The 17102-nt window shown below is 40.9% G+C and overlaps 1 protein-coding gene across 1 annotated transcript; it reads left to right on the top strand.

The window, feature by feature from the left end:
• Positions 1-278: 278 nt before the first annotated feature.
• On the top strand, positions 279-9334 carry LOC106602923 (serine/threonine/tyrosine-interacting protein A). The gene is made up of 11 exons (XM_014195938.3): positions 279-468; positions 919-951; positions 1102-1155; positions 1965-2062; positions 2173-2233; positions 5812-5848; positions 6943-6982; positions 7126-7176; positions 7292-7364; positions 7533-7626; positions 8774-9334. The coding sequence occupies exons 1-11, from the start codon at positions 409-411 to the stop codon at positions 8845-8847; spliced, it is 675 nt and encodes a 224-aa protein (XP_014051413.1). The 5' UTR covers positions 279-408; the 3' UTR covers positions 8848-9334.
• The last annotated feature ends 7768 nt before the right edge of the window (positions 9335-17102 follow it).

Raw genomic sequence — 17102 nt, 5'->3', positions numbered from 1 at the left:
GAAGAATGGTTTCCACATGATAACTAGTGGTAACTAATTCTTCTTCTCCGGTGATGTTTTAGGGCAAACGGTGTTACCATGAAAACAACCATTTTTAGTCTTAATTTAACTATGTTTTGGCATAAGGTTAGCCCTGTGGTTAGGTTGAAGAATAGGTTTAAAATCCCCTTTTAAGAAGATAAATTGTAGAAATGCCGTGGTTTATGACTTTGTGGATGTGGTAACTAGTGACGAACGACGTCTACGTAACTTATGACGTTATTGTCTTTGCTCACGTGACTCCTCCGAGGGAGCAGCATGGCGGACATGTATACGCAACCTCAAAACAAACTCCTGCAATTATACACTTAGCAAACCACGAAAACCGTGCGACAGGCCTAGGCCACGTCCACCTGAATACACTGCAACATGGACGAGGTTAATAAACTTCAGTTCCCGTCCCTTCCTGCGTCAAAGGATGACCTATTGGTAAGCGCTAGCATGCAAGCTAACGCAGGTAGCTAAATCTTTCTGGTTAGCTAGCAAATGTCATGAACAACTTAGCTAACTTGCGAGCATACTCAAAAACAGCCCTAAACATGAACAACTTAGTCTAATAACATGTAATCTCACTCGCTAAATTAGACTTTTAGCTAAATGTAATCATGTCTGAAGCATTTTTCAAATTCTCTTGAATCACATTTCTGATCAAATTATGTTTTCCGTTAGCTACCTAGCTAATTTTCCTAGCTAGTTTGCTAACCACATATCGCCAGTCGAAAGAGTTCAGCTGGCTATCCCATTGGCAAGTGTAGCTTATGCTCGCTACAATAACACATCCAAGTAGGGGTATCTTGTGGCATATGACTACTGACCGGCTAGAGAACTAGCTAACCAGTCAGTTAACATATTCCACTGATTTTCTGATCTATTCCACAGGACTGGGCGTATCCAATGAGAAGAGAGATGCAGGTACCGTTAGCTAGTTGCCCTTTTTGTCCCCAAACTGGAATTATTGTAAGGGGCACCAAAAGTGACTGCTGCTGAGTGATATTAGCTATAGTAGCTAAATCATGTAATCTCATAATGATGTACCTAAAACCTGTTCATCTTTTGTTTTAGGAAATTCTACCAGGCCTGTTTTTAGGTCCCTACTCAGCTGCTATGAAAAGCAAGGTAATTTGGTATCCCGTAAATCTGCTGGGGGTGGCTGTTCTTATCTGCTGAGGGCAGGTGTGGGTGCAGGTATTTGTTCCAGACCAGTCAAGTGGAAACCGTTTACTATTTAAGAACCAAACGGAATGAAACTGGGAGGGAACTACCCAAATATTTTATTTAACCTTTTTTTAACTAGACAAGTCAGTTAAGAACAAATTCTTAGTTACAATGACGGCCTACCCCGGCCAAACCCGGACGACGCTGGGCCAATTGTGCACCGCCCTATGGGACTCCCAATCACGGCCGGATGTGATGCAGCCTAGATTCGAACCAGGTACTGCAGTGACGCCTCTTGCACTGAGATGCAGTGCCACAAGTAACGCTTATTTGCAATAGACAACATTTTGCAACAGAAGTCAAAGTCTTGACTATAGACTGGGTTTAGTTGATTACTAGAAGCAGGTGTGTTTCTGCTTGGCTAGATCAAAAGCCAGAACCCACACCGGACCTCTACGTTGGTCATAGAAACATTGAAGGTCCTCAGCACAGTTTTCCGATAGCAATGGAACTTATGCTTGACTATAGACTGGGTTTTAAGTGTTTTAATGATCCTACAACGACCGAAAAACAAGTTACGTGTGTCGTTGGAGCATGTGTTGATACTGATAGGATCGAAAGAAAGCCAGGGCTGCTCTCTGATCATCCTTCTCCATTCAAATCTTACCTTGAAATTATAATTCCTCCCCAATACTAATGACGGATCAGCTCAAACCGGGCCCTGGACGATAAAATAACATTGTAGAATCTCAAGTTTTGTTCTCTTTTAGCTTTCCGTCCTTGAAAGACAAGGGATAACGCACATGGTGTGTGTCCGCCAAGATATCGAAGCCAATTTTATAAAGCCCAACTTCCCACATAAATTTAGGTAAGAGACAAAACTGAGAACATGTACTTGTGGTGTTTATAACTCAACCAATGACATCTTTCACTTAATATATCCGCTAATTAATGTGGCTTGCTTTCTTCTGTTTTCAGATACCTCGTTTTAGATATTGCTGACAATCCTGTGGAAAACATAATTAGATATTTCCCTATGGTGAGTTTCAGCATGAGTGTGGTGGATAATGTTACATAGTATTGCAGTCGGTCAATAAAAAAAGTGGTCAGCTGAAGCAGATGTTAAGCTACTGGACTGTTTTGCTAGCACAGACTGGAATATGTTCCGGGATTCTTCCGATGGCATTGAGGAGTACACCACATCAGTCACTGGCTTCATCAATAAGTGCATCGATGACGTCGTCCCCACGGTGACTGTATGTACAATTGAAGTCGGAAGTTTACATACACTTAGGTTGGAGTCATTAAAACTCGTTTTTCAACCACTCTACATATTTCTTGTTAACATACTATAGTTTTGGCAAGTCAGTTAGGACATCTACTTTGTACATGACACAAGTAATTTTTCCAATAATTGTTTACAGACAGATTATTTCACTTACACTTCACTGTATCACAATTCCAGTGGGTCAGAAGTTTACATGCAATAAGTTGACTGTGCCTTTAAACAGTTTGGAAAATTCCAGAAAATGATGTAATGGCTTTAGAAGCTTCTGATAGGTTCATTGACATCATTTGAGTCAATTGGAGGTGTACGTGTGGATGTATTTCAAGGCCTACCTTCAAACTCAGTGCCAAACAATAGTATGCAAGAAAAAACACCATTAGACCACGCAGCCGTCATACCGCTCAAGAAGGAGACGTGCTCTGTCTCCTAGAGATGAACGTACTTTGGTGCGAAAAGTGCAAATCAGTCCCAGAACCTTGTGAAGATACTTTGTGTACCCGTTTCCTCCAGTATCTTTATCCACAGTAAAACGAGTCCTATATCGACATAACCTGAAAGGCCACTCAGCAAGGAAGAAGCCACTGCTCCAAAACCACCATTAAAAAAGCCAGACTACGGTTTGCTACTTCACATGGGGACAAAGATTGTACTTTTTGGAGAAATGTCCTCTGGTCTGATGAAACATTAATATAACTGTTTGGCCATAATGACCATCGTTATGTTTGGAGGAAAAAGGGGGATGCTTGCAAGCCGAAGAACACCATCCCAACCGTGACGCACGGGGGTGGCTGCATCATGTTGTGAGGGTGCTTTGCTACAGAAGGGACTGGTGTACTTGATGGCATCATGAGGGAGGAAAAGAATGTGGATATATTAAAGCAACAGCTCAAGACATCAGTCAGGAAGTTAAAGCTTGGTCACAAGTGGGTCTTCCAAATGGATAATAACCCCAAGCATACTTCCAAAGTTGTGGCAAAATGGCTTAAGGATGACAAAGTCAAGGTATTGGAGTGGACATCAAAGCCCTGACCTCAAGTCTAGAAAATTTGTGGGCAGAACTGAAAAAGCATGTGTGAGCAAGGAGGCCCAGAAACCTGACTCAGTTACACCAGCTCTGTCAGGAGGAATGGGCCAAAATTCACCCAACTTATTGTGGGAAGCTTGTGGAAGGCTACCCAAAAAGTTTGACCCAAGTTAAACAATTTAAAGGCAATGCTACCAGATACTAATTGAGTGTGTGTAGACTTCTGACCCACTGGGATTGTGATGAAAGCTGAAATCATTCTCTCTCCTATTATTTTGACATTTCACGTTCTTAAAATCAAGTGATCCTAACTGACCTACAACAGGGAATTTTTACTAGGATTAAATGTCAGGAATTGTGAAAAACTGAGTTTAAATGTATTTGGCTGAGGTGTATGTAAACTTCCGACTTCAACTGTACATACCCCAACCAGAAGCCATGGATTACAGGCAACATCCGCACTGAGGTAAAGGGTAGAGCTGCCGCTTTCAAGGAGTGGGACTAACTCGGGAAGCTTATAAGAAATCCCGCTATGCCCTCCGAAGAACCATCAAACAGGCAAAGCGTCAATATTGGAATAAGATCGAATCGTACTGACGGATTACCAGGACGTGTACTCCGAGCATGCGCTGACCAACTGGCAAGTGTCTTCATTGACATTTTTAATCTCTCCCTGTCTTGAGTCTGTAATACCAACTTGTTTCAAGCAGACCACCATAGTCCCTGTGCCCAAGAACAAAGGTAACCTGCCTAAATGACTACCGACCCATAGCACTCACGTCTGTAGTCATGAAGTGCTTTGAAAGGCCAGTCATTGCTCACAAAGACACCATTGTCCCAGAAACCCTAGACCCACTCCAATTTGCATACCGCCCCAACAGATTCACAAATGATGTAATCTCTATTGCACTCCACACTGCCCTTTCCCACCTGGACAAAAGGAACACCGATGTGAGAATGCTATTCATTGACTGCAGCTCAGCGTTCAACACCATAGTGCCTTCAAAGCTCATCAATAAGCTAAGGACCCTGGGACTAAACACCTCCCTCTGCAACTGGATCCTGGACTTCCTGATGGGCCGCCCCTAGGTGGTAAGGGTAGGTAACAACACACCTGCCACGCTGATCCTCAACACAGGGGCCCCTCAGGGGTTCGTGTTCAGTCTCCTCCTGTACTCCCTGTTCACTCATGACTGCATGGCCAGGCACGACTCCAACACCATTAAGTTTGCCGATGACACAACAGTAGTAGGCCTGATCACCGACAACGACGAGGCAGCCTATAGGGAGGAGGTCAGAGACCTGGCCGAGTGGTGCCAGGACAACAACCTCTCCCTCAACGTGATCAAGACAAAGGAGATGATTGTGGACTACTGGTAAAAGAGGACCGGGCACACCCCCGTTCTCATCGACGGGGCTGAAGTGGAGCAGGTTGAGAGCTTCAAGTTCCTTGGTGTCCACTTCACCAAACTATCATGGTCCTAACACACCAAGACAATCGAGGGCACGACATAGCCTATTCCCGCTCAGGAGACTGAAAAGATTTGGCATGGGTCCTCAGATCCTCAAAGTTCTACAGCTGCACCATTGAGAGCATCCTAACTTGGTTTCATCACTGCCTGGTATGGCAACTGCTCGGCCTCGGACTGCAAGGCGCTACAGAGGGTAGTGTGTACGGCCCAGTACATCGCTGGGGCCAAGCTTCCTGCCATCCAGGACCTCTATACCAGGCAGTGTCAGAGGAAGGCCCTGCAAATTGTCAGACTCCAGCCACCCTAGTCATAGATTGTTCTCTCTGCTACTGCACGGCAAACGGTACCGGGGCACCAAGTCTACGTCCAAAAGGCTTCTTCCCTCAACCCATGACTCCTGAACAGCTGATCAAATGGCTACCCAGACTATTTGCTATTGTGTGTGTTGTGTGTGTGTGTGTGTTGTCGGTGTGTGTGTGTTGTCGGTGTGCTATTCTATTTATTATCTAGTCACTTTAACTCTACCTACATGTACATTATTACCTCAATTACCTTGACTAACCGGTGCCCCCGCACATTGACTCTGTACCTGTACCCCCTGTATATAGCCTCACTATTGTTATTTTACCGCTGCTCTTTAATTATTTGTTACTGTTATTCTTCATTTTTTACTGAATTTTTTTGTTAACGGCATTGTTGGTTAAGGGCTTGTAAGTAAGCATTTCACTTTAAGGTGTTGTATTCGGCACATGTGACAAATAAAATTTGATTTGATTTTCCCTGTCATGTTATTGTTAAAGGCCTAAAATGTATATATTTTTCTCTCTCCACAGATTAAAGAATTTATTGATGGCTGTTTAGCCAGTGGAGGTAATACATATTTCTTTAATTGAATAGTATCTTGTCTTTACAATTTAGTTGCAATTAACTGTGTGCATACAACAGTGTGCGGGTACTTTTACTTCCATGGTACAATTCTTGTACCCTGCACCTTGAGAATTGTTGGAATTTGCAGTACTAAACAGTACTTAGAAATGTCCTTGTTTTTGAAAGAAAATCACATTTTTGTCCATTTTTAAAATACCTTCAAATTGATAAGAAATACAGTACAGGCAGAGTTCCTCTGTCCAGTGTCTGTTCTTTTGCCCATCTTTTCTTTTTATTGGCCAGTCTGAGATGGCTTTTTCTTTGCAACTCTGCCTAAAAGGCCAGCATCCCACAGTCGCCTCTTCACTGTTGATGTTGAGACTGGTGTTTTGCGGGTCCTTTTTAATGAAGCTGCCAGTTGAGGACTTGTGAGGCATCTGTTTCTCAAACTAGACACTAATGTACTTGTCATCTTGCTCAGGTGTGCACCGGGGCCTCCCACTCTTTCTATTCAAGTTAGAGCCAGTTTGCGCTGTTCTGTGAAGGGAGTAGCACAGTGTTGTACCAGATCTTCAGTTTCTTGGCAATTTCTTGCATGGAATAGCCTTCATTTCTCAGAACAAGAATACACTGACGAGTTTCAGAAGAAAGTTCTTTGTTTCTAGCCATTTTGAGCCTGTAATCGAACCCACAAATGCTGATGCTCCAGATACTCAACTAGTTCAAAGGTCAGTTTTATTCCGTCTTTAAATCAGAACAAGTTTTCAGCTGTGCTAACAATTGCAAAATGGTTTTCTAATGATCAATATTAGCCTTTTAAAATGATGAACTTGGAATAGCTAACGCAACATGCCATTGGAACACAGGAGTGATGGTTGCTGAAATTGGGCCTATGTAGATATGCCATAACAAAATCTGCTGTTTCCAGCTACAATAGTCAATTACAACATTAACAATGTCTACACTATTTCTGATCAATTTGATGTTTTAATGGACAAAAAAATGTGCTTTTCTTTCAAAATCAAGGGAATTTAGAAGTGACCCCAAACCTTTGAACGGTAGTGTATCTTGACTCTGTCCTTGTCTTGTTCACATAGGAAAGGTACTAGTTCATGGAAACGCAGGGATATCAAGAAGGTTTGTCACGTCTCATGTGATAGATTTGATTTTGAATAGATCCCTAGTGTTTGAAAATACTCTTCTTGCCTGCTTGTCTATTGATCTTGCTTGATCTTCCTGTTAGACAAGTATTACTCTCAATTATTGTCTTCTCCTTTCAGCGCTGCCTTAGTTATTGCATACCTTATGGAGACATTTGGCATAAAGTACAGGTAAGACTGTTCAACAAACCAAGCAGGTTTCATTTATTGCAAAGACATTGTCCAGATGCATTGTGACCAAATATCTAGTAAAATGTCCTTCTGAAATGTGCTGGTTCTTCTACAGGGATGCTTTCAGCCACGTTCAGGAGAGGAGATTCTGCATCAACCCTAACGTGGGCTTTGTGCATCAATTACAGGTAGGGTCCTGTGTATCAAGTCGTGAACTCATAATCTTTCAAACAGGTCTGATCACTGAGGTTACAACTTTACAAATGTGGCAGATGGATGTCTGCTTGATACAAGACATTTCTGTCTGAATGGTTAGTAATGCTGCGCTCTCCATCTCTTGATGACTTGTTTTCTAGGAATATGAAGCGATCTACTCAGCTAAACTAACAATCAAGATGATGTCACCAATACAGCTGGGCAGATCGTTCTCCCTGCATGCTGGAATGCCAGGTCAGTGTGTGCATCTTCCATTCAGGTTACAGTTACAGGAACCTGGGCTCATTCCACGCTTACCATACATGTGTGTCACCGTGGGTGCATTTTAAGGTGACTTACCAACGGCCTAGAAAGCACTAGATTGCAGTCGGCAGAGGTTCTTATGTACAGACAACACATTTAGTGGTTTTCCAACTGCAAAGCTCATAGCAACAGGGCAGCGTCAAAATAGCCACCATTGTTCAATAGAGGTTTTAGTTAATGAAGAGTTTATCGTGACATTCTATCACCCTATATCGTCCATCAACACATTAAGAACACTCGCAAACTAAATATCATATTGCGGTGAGAGGTCTCTCAAATATCACATTTGTTTGAATCGACTATAGCAGGAGTACTCAAGTACTATTTGAGAAGTTCCGGTCACACACCTTTCCTAGGTGGCAAACCCCCATGCGACCCAAACTGTTCACAGCCCTCTTGGCGGAGATAGAATTTTTCATTTTTAAAGCTAATTTCCCGCAATTCTACACACTTTCCATGCCTTATGAGTGTTTATATGATACCAGGGGTTGAAGTCCGACCGCGGTCTGCCAGTAGAGTATATGGGGGCACTACGGCTTATAAATCATGGCAAATTATTCTTATTCAGGTTCACGTAGATCAAGCTAAACACCCTAATTAATGATTGGGGGACAATTGTGCTTTCCACAATAGCTGCAGGGTGCAGTGGGTGAGGAGCAACTGCAGAGACTTGCAGCGACTTAAATCAAAACGGCATGACCGCCAATCATGTGGTTTATGCAGTCGACATGTAGGCTCAACTTTTATCCCCATTTTGCAATATGCATTGAAAGAAGTTGATCAGCAACTGAGCAGAATTGATGCTCTCAAAAGTGCCCAAAGACAAGTGGTTCTTTCCCATGAAATTCAGGTGTTTACACAAAGTTTATTAAAGGGATACTTCGGTAACTTCCTACTTACCCAGATTCAGACAAACTCACAGATACCATTTTTATGGCTCTGCGTGCAGTTCGAAAAAAAAATGTAAGGTAGCATATTGTACCGAAGTATCCCTTTTTTAAGTTCACCACCAGTCACCGCTATCTTTCCCTTTCTTTACTTCTGGATGTTTGACCCTGTGAATGTCTGTACTTCGCAGGCAGCCTGAAACGAAGCCTGGAGGAAGATGAGGACTTCGGGGGAATGCAGGTCACTGCTGCACAGAACGGATAGGTTTATTATGCAGATAGCCGTGTCTTTGCATACAGTGCACTTTTTTTTTTTTTTTTTTTTTTTCTCTACATTTTTATTGGGATTAAAAATGTAAATATTTCAACTTTTCTAACGGGGAAGGGTGGGGGATTGGGTTCGCTTCCTGACGTCTGAGACCAAAGGGAGGGGGGGTACAGTTTCATAAGTGATTATTTTTTGCTGTATGCACTGATGTTTTTTGCAGTTTTATACTATTTAAAGCATTTTGCATTTTCAGCGGGACAGTATTGCAATAATGCACTTTTGATACTTGAATTGTTATTTCTCGCCAGAAGGTGGCAGTTGGCGTAATAGAAAGTCAATGCCCTATGGAGAGATGCAGGCCCACATTTGGGATTTGGGAATGTTTGACAGAGATCAGGCTTAAAATGTGATGGTATTTAAATGAAAGGGAGAGAGAAAAGCTTGCCAGAGAAGCTTGCTCTGCTCAATAAACAGACGACTAACATGTCTGTTGTACTGTCATTTCTAGATTATCAACTTAACACTTATGGAAGTTCACGTAAAAGTCAATGCACCCATGTAGTATAAGTCAGGTTTTTGTATTTCGACTAATAGACAAAGTAACAACCATTCGAATGTTAAAAAATAATTTATTTGCATTTTACATAGAATGTATTCTTATAATTAAATGACAAAATACAAATGTCTCCAGTTAAGACTAATACTGAAAAAAACTAGGGTTGAATAAATAAGCTTTCACTACAACATTTAATTTACCCCACACAAATATACATGGCAGTTCTTTGATATCTGATACCAAATGTACTGTAGCTATGTATTTTATGGGACAGAATTTCCTCTTGATTACAAACTTCCTGAGGGAGGAAATAACCAGTAACTAATACAACCCATGTCAAATTGTATTTGTCACATGCGCCGAATACAACCGGTGTACAGTCGTGGCCATAAGTTGAGAATGACACAAATATTGATTTTCAAAGTCTGCTGCCTCAGTTTGTATGATGGCAATTTGCATATACTCCAGAATGTTATGAAGCATGATCAGATGAATTGCAATTAATTGCAAAGTCCCTCTTTGCCATGCTAATGAACTGAATCCCAACAAACACATGTCCACTGCATTTCAGCCCTGCCACAAAAGGACCAGCTGACATCATGTCAGTGACTCTCTCGTTAACACAGGTGTGAGTGTTGACGAGGACAAGGCTGGAGATCACTCTGTCATGCTGATTGAGTTCAAATAAGACTGGACGCTTCAAAAGGAAGGTGGTGCTTGGAATCATTGTTCTTCCTCTCAACCATGGTTACATGCTGGGAAATGTGCCGTCATCATTGCTATGCACAAAAAGGGCTTCACAGGCAAGGATATTGCTGCCTGTAAGATTGCACCTAAATCAACCATTTATCGGATCATCAAGAACTTCACGGAGAGCGGTTCAATTGTTGTGAAGAAGGCTTCAGGGCGCCCAAGAAATTCCAGCAAGCACCAGGACCGTCTCCTGAAGTTGATTCAGCTGCGGGATCGGGGCACCACCAGTACAGAGCTTGCTCAGGAATGGCAGCAGGCAGGTGTGAGTGCATCTGCATGCACAGTGAGGCGAATACTTTTGGAGGATGGCCTGGTGTCAAGAAGGGCAGCAAAGAAGCCACTTCTCTCCAGGAAAAACATTAGGGACAGACTGATATTCTGCAAAAGGTTTAGGGATTGGACTGCTGAGAACTGGGGTAAAGTCATTTTCTCTGATGAATCCCCTTTCCGATTGTTTGGGGCATCTGGAAAAAAGCTTGTCCGGAGAAGACAAGGTGAGCTCTACCATTTAGTCCTGTGTCATGCCAACAGTAAAGCATCCTGAGACCATTCATGTGTGGGGTTGCTTCTCAGCCAAGGGAGTGGGCTCACTCACAATTTTTCCTAAGAACACAGCCATGAATAAATAATGGTACCAACACATCCTCTGAGAGCAACTTCTCCCAACCATCCAGGAACAGTTTGGTGACAAACAATGCCTTTTCCAGCATGATGGAGCACCTTGCCATAAGGCAAAAGTGATAACTAAGTGGCTCTGGGAACAAAACATCGATATTTTGGGTCCATGGCCAGGAAACTCTCCAGACCTTAATCCCATTGAGAACTTGTGGTCAATCCTCAAGAGGCGGGTGGACAAACAAAAACCCACAAATTCTGACAAACTCCAAGCATTGATTATGCAAGAATGGGCTGCCATCAGTCAGGATGTGGCCCAGAAGTTAATTGACAGCATGCCAGGGTGGATTGCAGAGGTCTTGAAAAAGAAGGGTCAACACTGCAAATATTGACTCTTTGCATCAACTTCATGTAATTGTCAATAAAAGCCTTTGACACTTATGAAATGCTTGTAATTATACTTCAGTATTCCATAGTAACATCTGACAAAAATATCTAAAGACACTGATGCAGCAAATTTTGTGTAAATTAATATTTGTGTCATTCTCCAAACTTTTGGCCACGACTGTAGACCTTACCATGAAATGCTTACTTACAAGCCCTTAACCAACAATGCCGTTCAAGAAATGGAGTTAACAAAATATTTTCTAAAACTAGAGTGGGGGGAAAAAACAAATGAAAGAATCATATATGTATACAGTTGAAGTCGGAAGTTTACATACACCTAAACTACATTTAGTGGCTACTTCCTTGCTGAGTGGCCTTTCAGGTTATGTCGATATAGGACTCATTTTACTGTGGCTATAGATACTTTGGTGGCAAAGATGGCAAAAAGAGCCATCATTGGGACAGCGCACAGATGATTTCTGTGAGCGCTGGTGTGCCATCCTGAACAAGTGCTCTATTGATTTAATGACATTAATTGTTGACCAGTTGAAAAAGGATTTTAGTGAAATGGATAATACGATTAAAGACAAACGCACAGCTCTACAAATAGCTGTTAATGATGATGGCATATTCAATGAACTGATGAAAACTAACCAAGCGCTCCAGGACAAGCTGTCTACAGAAATAAAAGAACTTAAAATCAAGAAATTCAACCAAGACAAAAAAGACAAGGCCGAGGATAAAGTCTACTTTTGGAGAAACCCTGACAAAGGAAGTCCTGCTCCTCTCCATGGCAGACGTAGGAGGGATGACACTTACTTTGATCCACACCCGTCTGACCAACACTCTACAACCAGCGCCTCATCGGCTTCCAGTGGCAGTTTTTTATTCAACGAGAGACTGGGCCAACGGAAGGGCGTAGTTGGCCGCAGGCACGCGCATCTACGAGATGCCGCACCCGACGGGGTAAGAAGAAACGACTATCAGAGGCAGAGGAGACCGTTCACACGGTCCCAGAACCCACGGGACTGAGTGTCTTTAATCTATCAAGCAAGATATTGAGCCCTGCCCATGTCTCTTTGCTTAATAAAGGGTTATCTTTTGTGCCTACAACACAGTGTAACGATTTTGACGTTAAGGTAGACATGTTCAAGTTTTTTAGAAACATCCGTTTAAGGGAATACTTTAGCTCCCCTAATCCTGACATTTCTATTGAACCAGTAGCTTACTCACCTGTACATACTCCGACTCCTTTTAGAAGCTAGAGTTATTTTGTACCTCCAGCCAATCGCAATCACTCTATCGAGACATATTGCAGACTTGTTGAAAAAGATGTTGCTCATCTCCTTAAGAATAAACAGGAGTTCAAATCTTTCCATAATTTATCTAAGGATGAAAAACAAGCTTTGCTTGATTTACAATCCGATACGTCAGTCCTTATTCGTCCTGCTGATAAGGGTGGGTCGGTTGTACTCATGGATAGGACAGCTTATGTAAATGAGTGTCATAGACAACTGCTTGACAACACCTTTTACAAGAAACTCAGAAGTGACCCTACTTCCCAATTTCAGAATACTATCTTTACTGTCCTAGATGGTTATTTATTATTTATTTATTTATCTGGATATCATAAGGTGAATGCACCAATTTGTAAGTCGCTCTGGATAAGAGCGTCTGCTAAATGACTTAAATGTAATGTAAATGTAAATATTTAAATTCTGGTCAGATAACCAAAAAAGAGAATGACTTTCTGGCCATTCAACACCCTAAAATTGCCACTTTCTATACTTTGCCGAAATTACACAAGAATGTTTCAAACCCTCCAGGGCGCCCTATTGTAGCGGGCATTGATGCAGTAACGGCCCCTCTATCTACTTTTGTTGACTTTTTTATTAGACCACTCGCAGAACAGCTCCCCTCCTTTGTAAAGGACACCAGCAGTATGATCTCTATCATTGAATCTCTCGATCCTCTCCCTGAGAATACCTTGTTAGTTACTTTTGATGTTGAGTCGTTATACACAAATATTCCACACGAGGGCGGTATTGAAGCCATGGAACATTTTCTTCTGCAACGTGACCCTAATGAACTACCTTCCAGTGCCTGCATTATAACATTGGCTGAAATAGTACTCACACATAACTATTTCATGTTTCTAAATGATTTCTTTATTCAGACGAAGGGTACTGCTATGGGATCCCCCATGGCTCCTAACTATGCTAATTTGTATGTGGGTTACATGGAGAAACAATCCATTTTTAACCCTCTCAAAAATGTTTTCTTGCCTAACATTATTTGGAAACGGTATATTGACGATATTTTTGTTCTATGGAGGGGTGATGCAGAACTGCTCCAGGCATTCCATGCTTTTCTTAACTCCTGTTCTGAACATTTGAGATTTACTATGCAATCTGATACACGTCAAATCAGTTTTCTTGATCTTCTGATCTTGTGTGAAAATAATGTTCTATATACTGATCTTTACAGGAAACCTACTGATCGTAACAGTTTGTTGAGGGCTGATAGTTGTCACCCACTTCCCTTGAAAAATAGTTTGCCCTACAGCCAATTCTGTCGAATCAAAAGAATTTGTATAAAACAATCAGATTTCGACAGAAATATGGCTGAGACGCAGGATAAGTTCAAGGAGAGGGGGTACAACAATGATCAGATTAATATTGCCATTGACAAAATTCAAAACAAAACGAGACATGAACTTTTTCAAGGTCAGTCTCGCAAAAAGACGCATTCTTGCGTTCTCACTACCAGCTATTCAAAGTGCTCTGAACAAATTAAAGGAATCGTTCACAAACATTGGCACATTCTGAAATATGATGATAGTCTCGGTAATGTGTTTTCTGACCTTCCCCTGGTCGTATTCTCGCGGGGCAGAAATCTCAGAGACCAATTGGTACACTCTGATTTACCACCCAAGATATTCCTGAACGTCTATTTGCGCCCATACTGGGTGGAAATTACAAGTGTAATGGCTGTGCTCAATGCAATGGCACTTATAAATGTAGATCCTTCAAACACCCCCAAACAGGGAAATCTATCCCAATTAAAGGTGTTATTACGTGTTCCACTAAGGCAGTTATTTATCTTATAACTTGTCCTTGTGGTAAAAATGATGTGGGTAAAACAAAGCGTGAATTAAAAGTACGTATCTCAGAGCATCGTAGCACCATTAGGTGCAAAAACTTGACTTACCCAGTTGCGGCCCACTTTTTGGAAGCAAACCATTCGATTTCGTCTCTGCGTTATATTGGCATCGAACATGTCACCCTCCCGAGGAGAGGGGGTGACCTTGATAATTTATTGTTGAAACGAGAGGCTGCCTGGATCTTTAATTTAAAGACCCTTGCTCCCTTCGGTCTCAACATAGACTTTGATCTGAAGGCATTCTTGTGATTATTGTGATTTTGCCATTGTTAGATACATTTTAGACTACAAATGCTATGATTGTATGCTATCCATTTGTTTGTCTTTTTGTATGTTCTTTGTATGCCATTTTTTTTAATAATATTTGAGTTAACCAATGATATTAGGCCACACTTGGCCATGATTACAAACACCTGTGTGTCTCTTGACACTATATAAATTACTCATCTCGCAGTGTTTGTGATGATACCCTGATGAAGACAGCTTTGCTGTCGAAACGTTGGTTATTAATTTTTTTGCATCTGAGCTCTTAGAGTGTGCGGCTTTCCCTTATTTTCTAGTTTTCTACTCCGCTAGCCAGCACCTTGCCTTAATGGGTGTGCGTTTCTTTTTTCTAGATTATAGATACTTTTGTACCTGTTTCCTCCAGCATCTTCACCAGGTTCTTTGCTGTTGTTCTGGGATTGATTTGCACTTTTCGCACCAAAGTACATTCATCTCTAGGAGACAGAACACGTCTCCTTCCTGAGCGGTATGACGGCTGCTTGTTCCCATGGTGTTTTTACTTGCGTACTATTGTTTGTACAGATGAATGTGGTACCTTCAGGCGTTTGGAAATTGCTCCCAAGGATGAACCAGATTTGTGGAGGTCTACAATATCTTTGGTTGATTTCTTTTGATTTTCCCATGATGTCAAGCACTGAGTTTGAAGGTAGACCTTGAAATACATCCACAAAATACATCCGCCTATCAGAAGCTTCTAAAGCCATTACATCGTTTCTGGAATTTTCCAAGCTGTTAAAAGGCACATTCAACTTAGTGTATGTAAACTTCTGACCCACTGGAATTGTGATACAGTGAATTATAAGTGAAATAATCTATCTACAAACAATTGTTGAAAACATTCCTTGTGTCATGCACAAAGTAGATGTCCTAACCGACTTGCCAAAACTATAGTTTGTTAACAAGACATTTGTGGGGTGGTTGAAACATGAGTTTTAATGACTCCAACCTAAGTTTATGTAAACTTCAGACTTCAACTGTACACATATACACATGCACACTTTTTTTTAATATACCTTTCCTTATTATTTCCTGCAAACCCTACCACCGCTCCCCCAATTGGAGTAAACTAATAAACAGTAACACTTAGGCTTCTACTTCCAGCTTATACACACTATACACATTTTACAATGATTATGTTTTGTTTGTTTTTATTCCTGGCCTTCCTCTATTTCTGATGTCCATCCAGTTTGATATTTGTAACTGCTATTTCACAAAAGTTCTGAACCTGTATACATTTTACAGACCCCGTATGTTTTACATTGCTTATCTTGTTATTAGTCCCACCCTTCAGCTCCATTCAACCCCTTCCAACTATCTCTTAACACCGTCCATATTGGATTTATTTTTCAACTGTTAGTTGTTAAATGTTTGCTGTTAAAATTAGATCCAACAATAATATTAAGGGATTAGAAATCCATGCCTTAAAAACAAAGGTGTCATTGTACGTTGATGATTCATGTTCTTGTAAATCCACAATTTGGATCCCTCCACAGCCTCATAGAAGATCTAGATAATTTTTCTAACCTCTCTGGATTACAACCAAGTTATGTTAAGTGTACTATATTATGTATTGGATCACAAAAAAAAATGTTTTTACATTACTGTGTAGTTTACCAATAAAATTATCTGACGGTGAAGTGGACATACTCGGCATTCATATCCCAAAAGAAAGAAATGGTCTCACTAAAATACATTTTTATAGAAAGTTAGCAAAAATAGTTAAGATCTTGCAACCGTGGAAAGTAAAATACCTGTCTATTTGTGGAATAATCACCCTGGAATGGCAAGCCAGACAAAATGAAACTGGCCTATTTATATAATGAATATGAATTTGGAGGGCAGAAATTATTCAATATTAAAGCATTAGACCTCTCACTAAAGGCTTCGGTCATGCAAAAGTTATACTTAAATCCGAACTGGTTCTGTAGCAGATTAGTAAGAATGTCTCACCTCATGTTCTAGCATGGCCTTTTTTCAGATTACAACCTCTCACTTTTGGTTATTTGAAAATTAAATTCTCACAAATATATTGCTATTTTTTAAACAAGCCATGGAAAGTTGGTTGCAATTTCAGTTTAATCCACCAGAAAAGACGTACCATAATATTTGTTGTAATATTTGTTCTAACTCAAATATTCTAATTGATTACATTTTTTGGGGGGGGATAAAACATCTTGGTAAATATATATTTTTAATGACTGGTGGAGTTATGTGACACATGCAGCTAACAAATATAAATGGAAATGTCTGCTCTACTCAAAATTACAACCAACTAATTGCAGCATTACCGCAAAAATGGAAAAGGCAAGTGGAAGGGGGAGAAAGTAAGGAACTTGTCTGTCGGCCCTGCATTAAAGACCAAAATTGGCTAAAGACAATTGTGATAAATAGGTATACCCATTTCATTTAAGGACCAAAGCTGTGTCATATAGATTGCAAAATAGTTGGGAAGAGATTTTCGATGTACCAATTCCATGGCACATGGTTAATGAAC

This window comes from Salmo salar, chromosome 01 (genome assembly GCF_965601325.2).
Source record: "Salmo salar chromosome 01, fSalSal1, whole genome shotgun sequence".
In the NCBI taxonomy this organism is placed as follows: Eukaryota; Metazoa; Chordata; class Actinopteri; order Salmoniformes; family Salmonidae; genus Salmo; species Salmo salar.
Note: the sequence above shows the minus strand (reverse complement) of the source record. Positions and strands in the feature narration are given on the sequence as shown.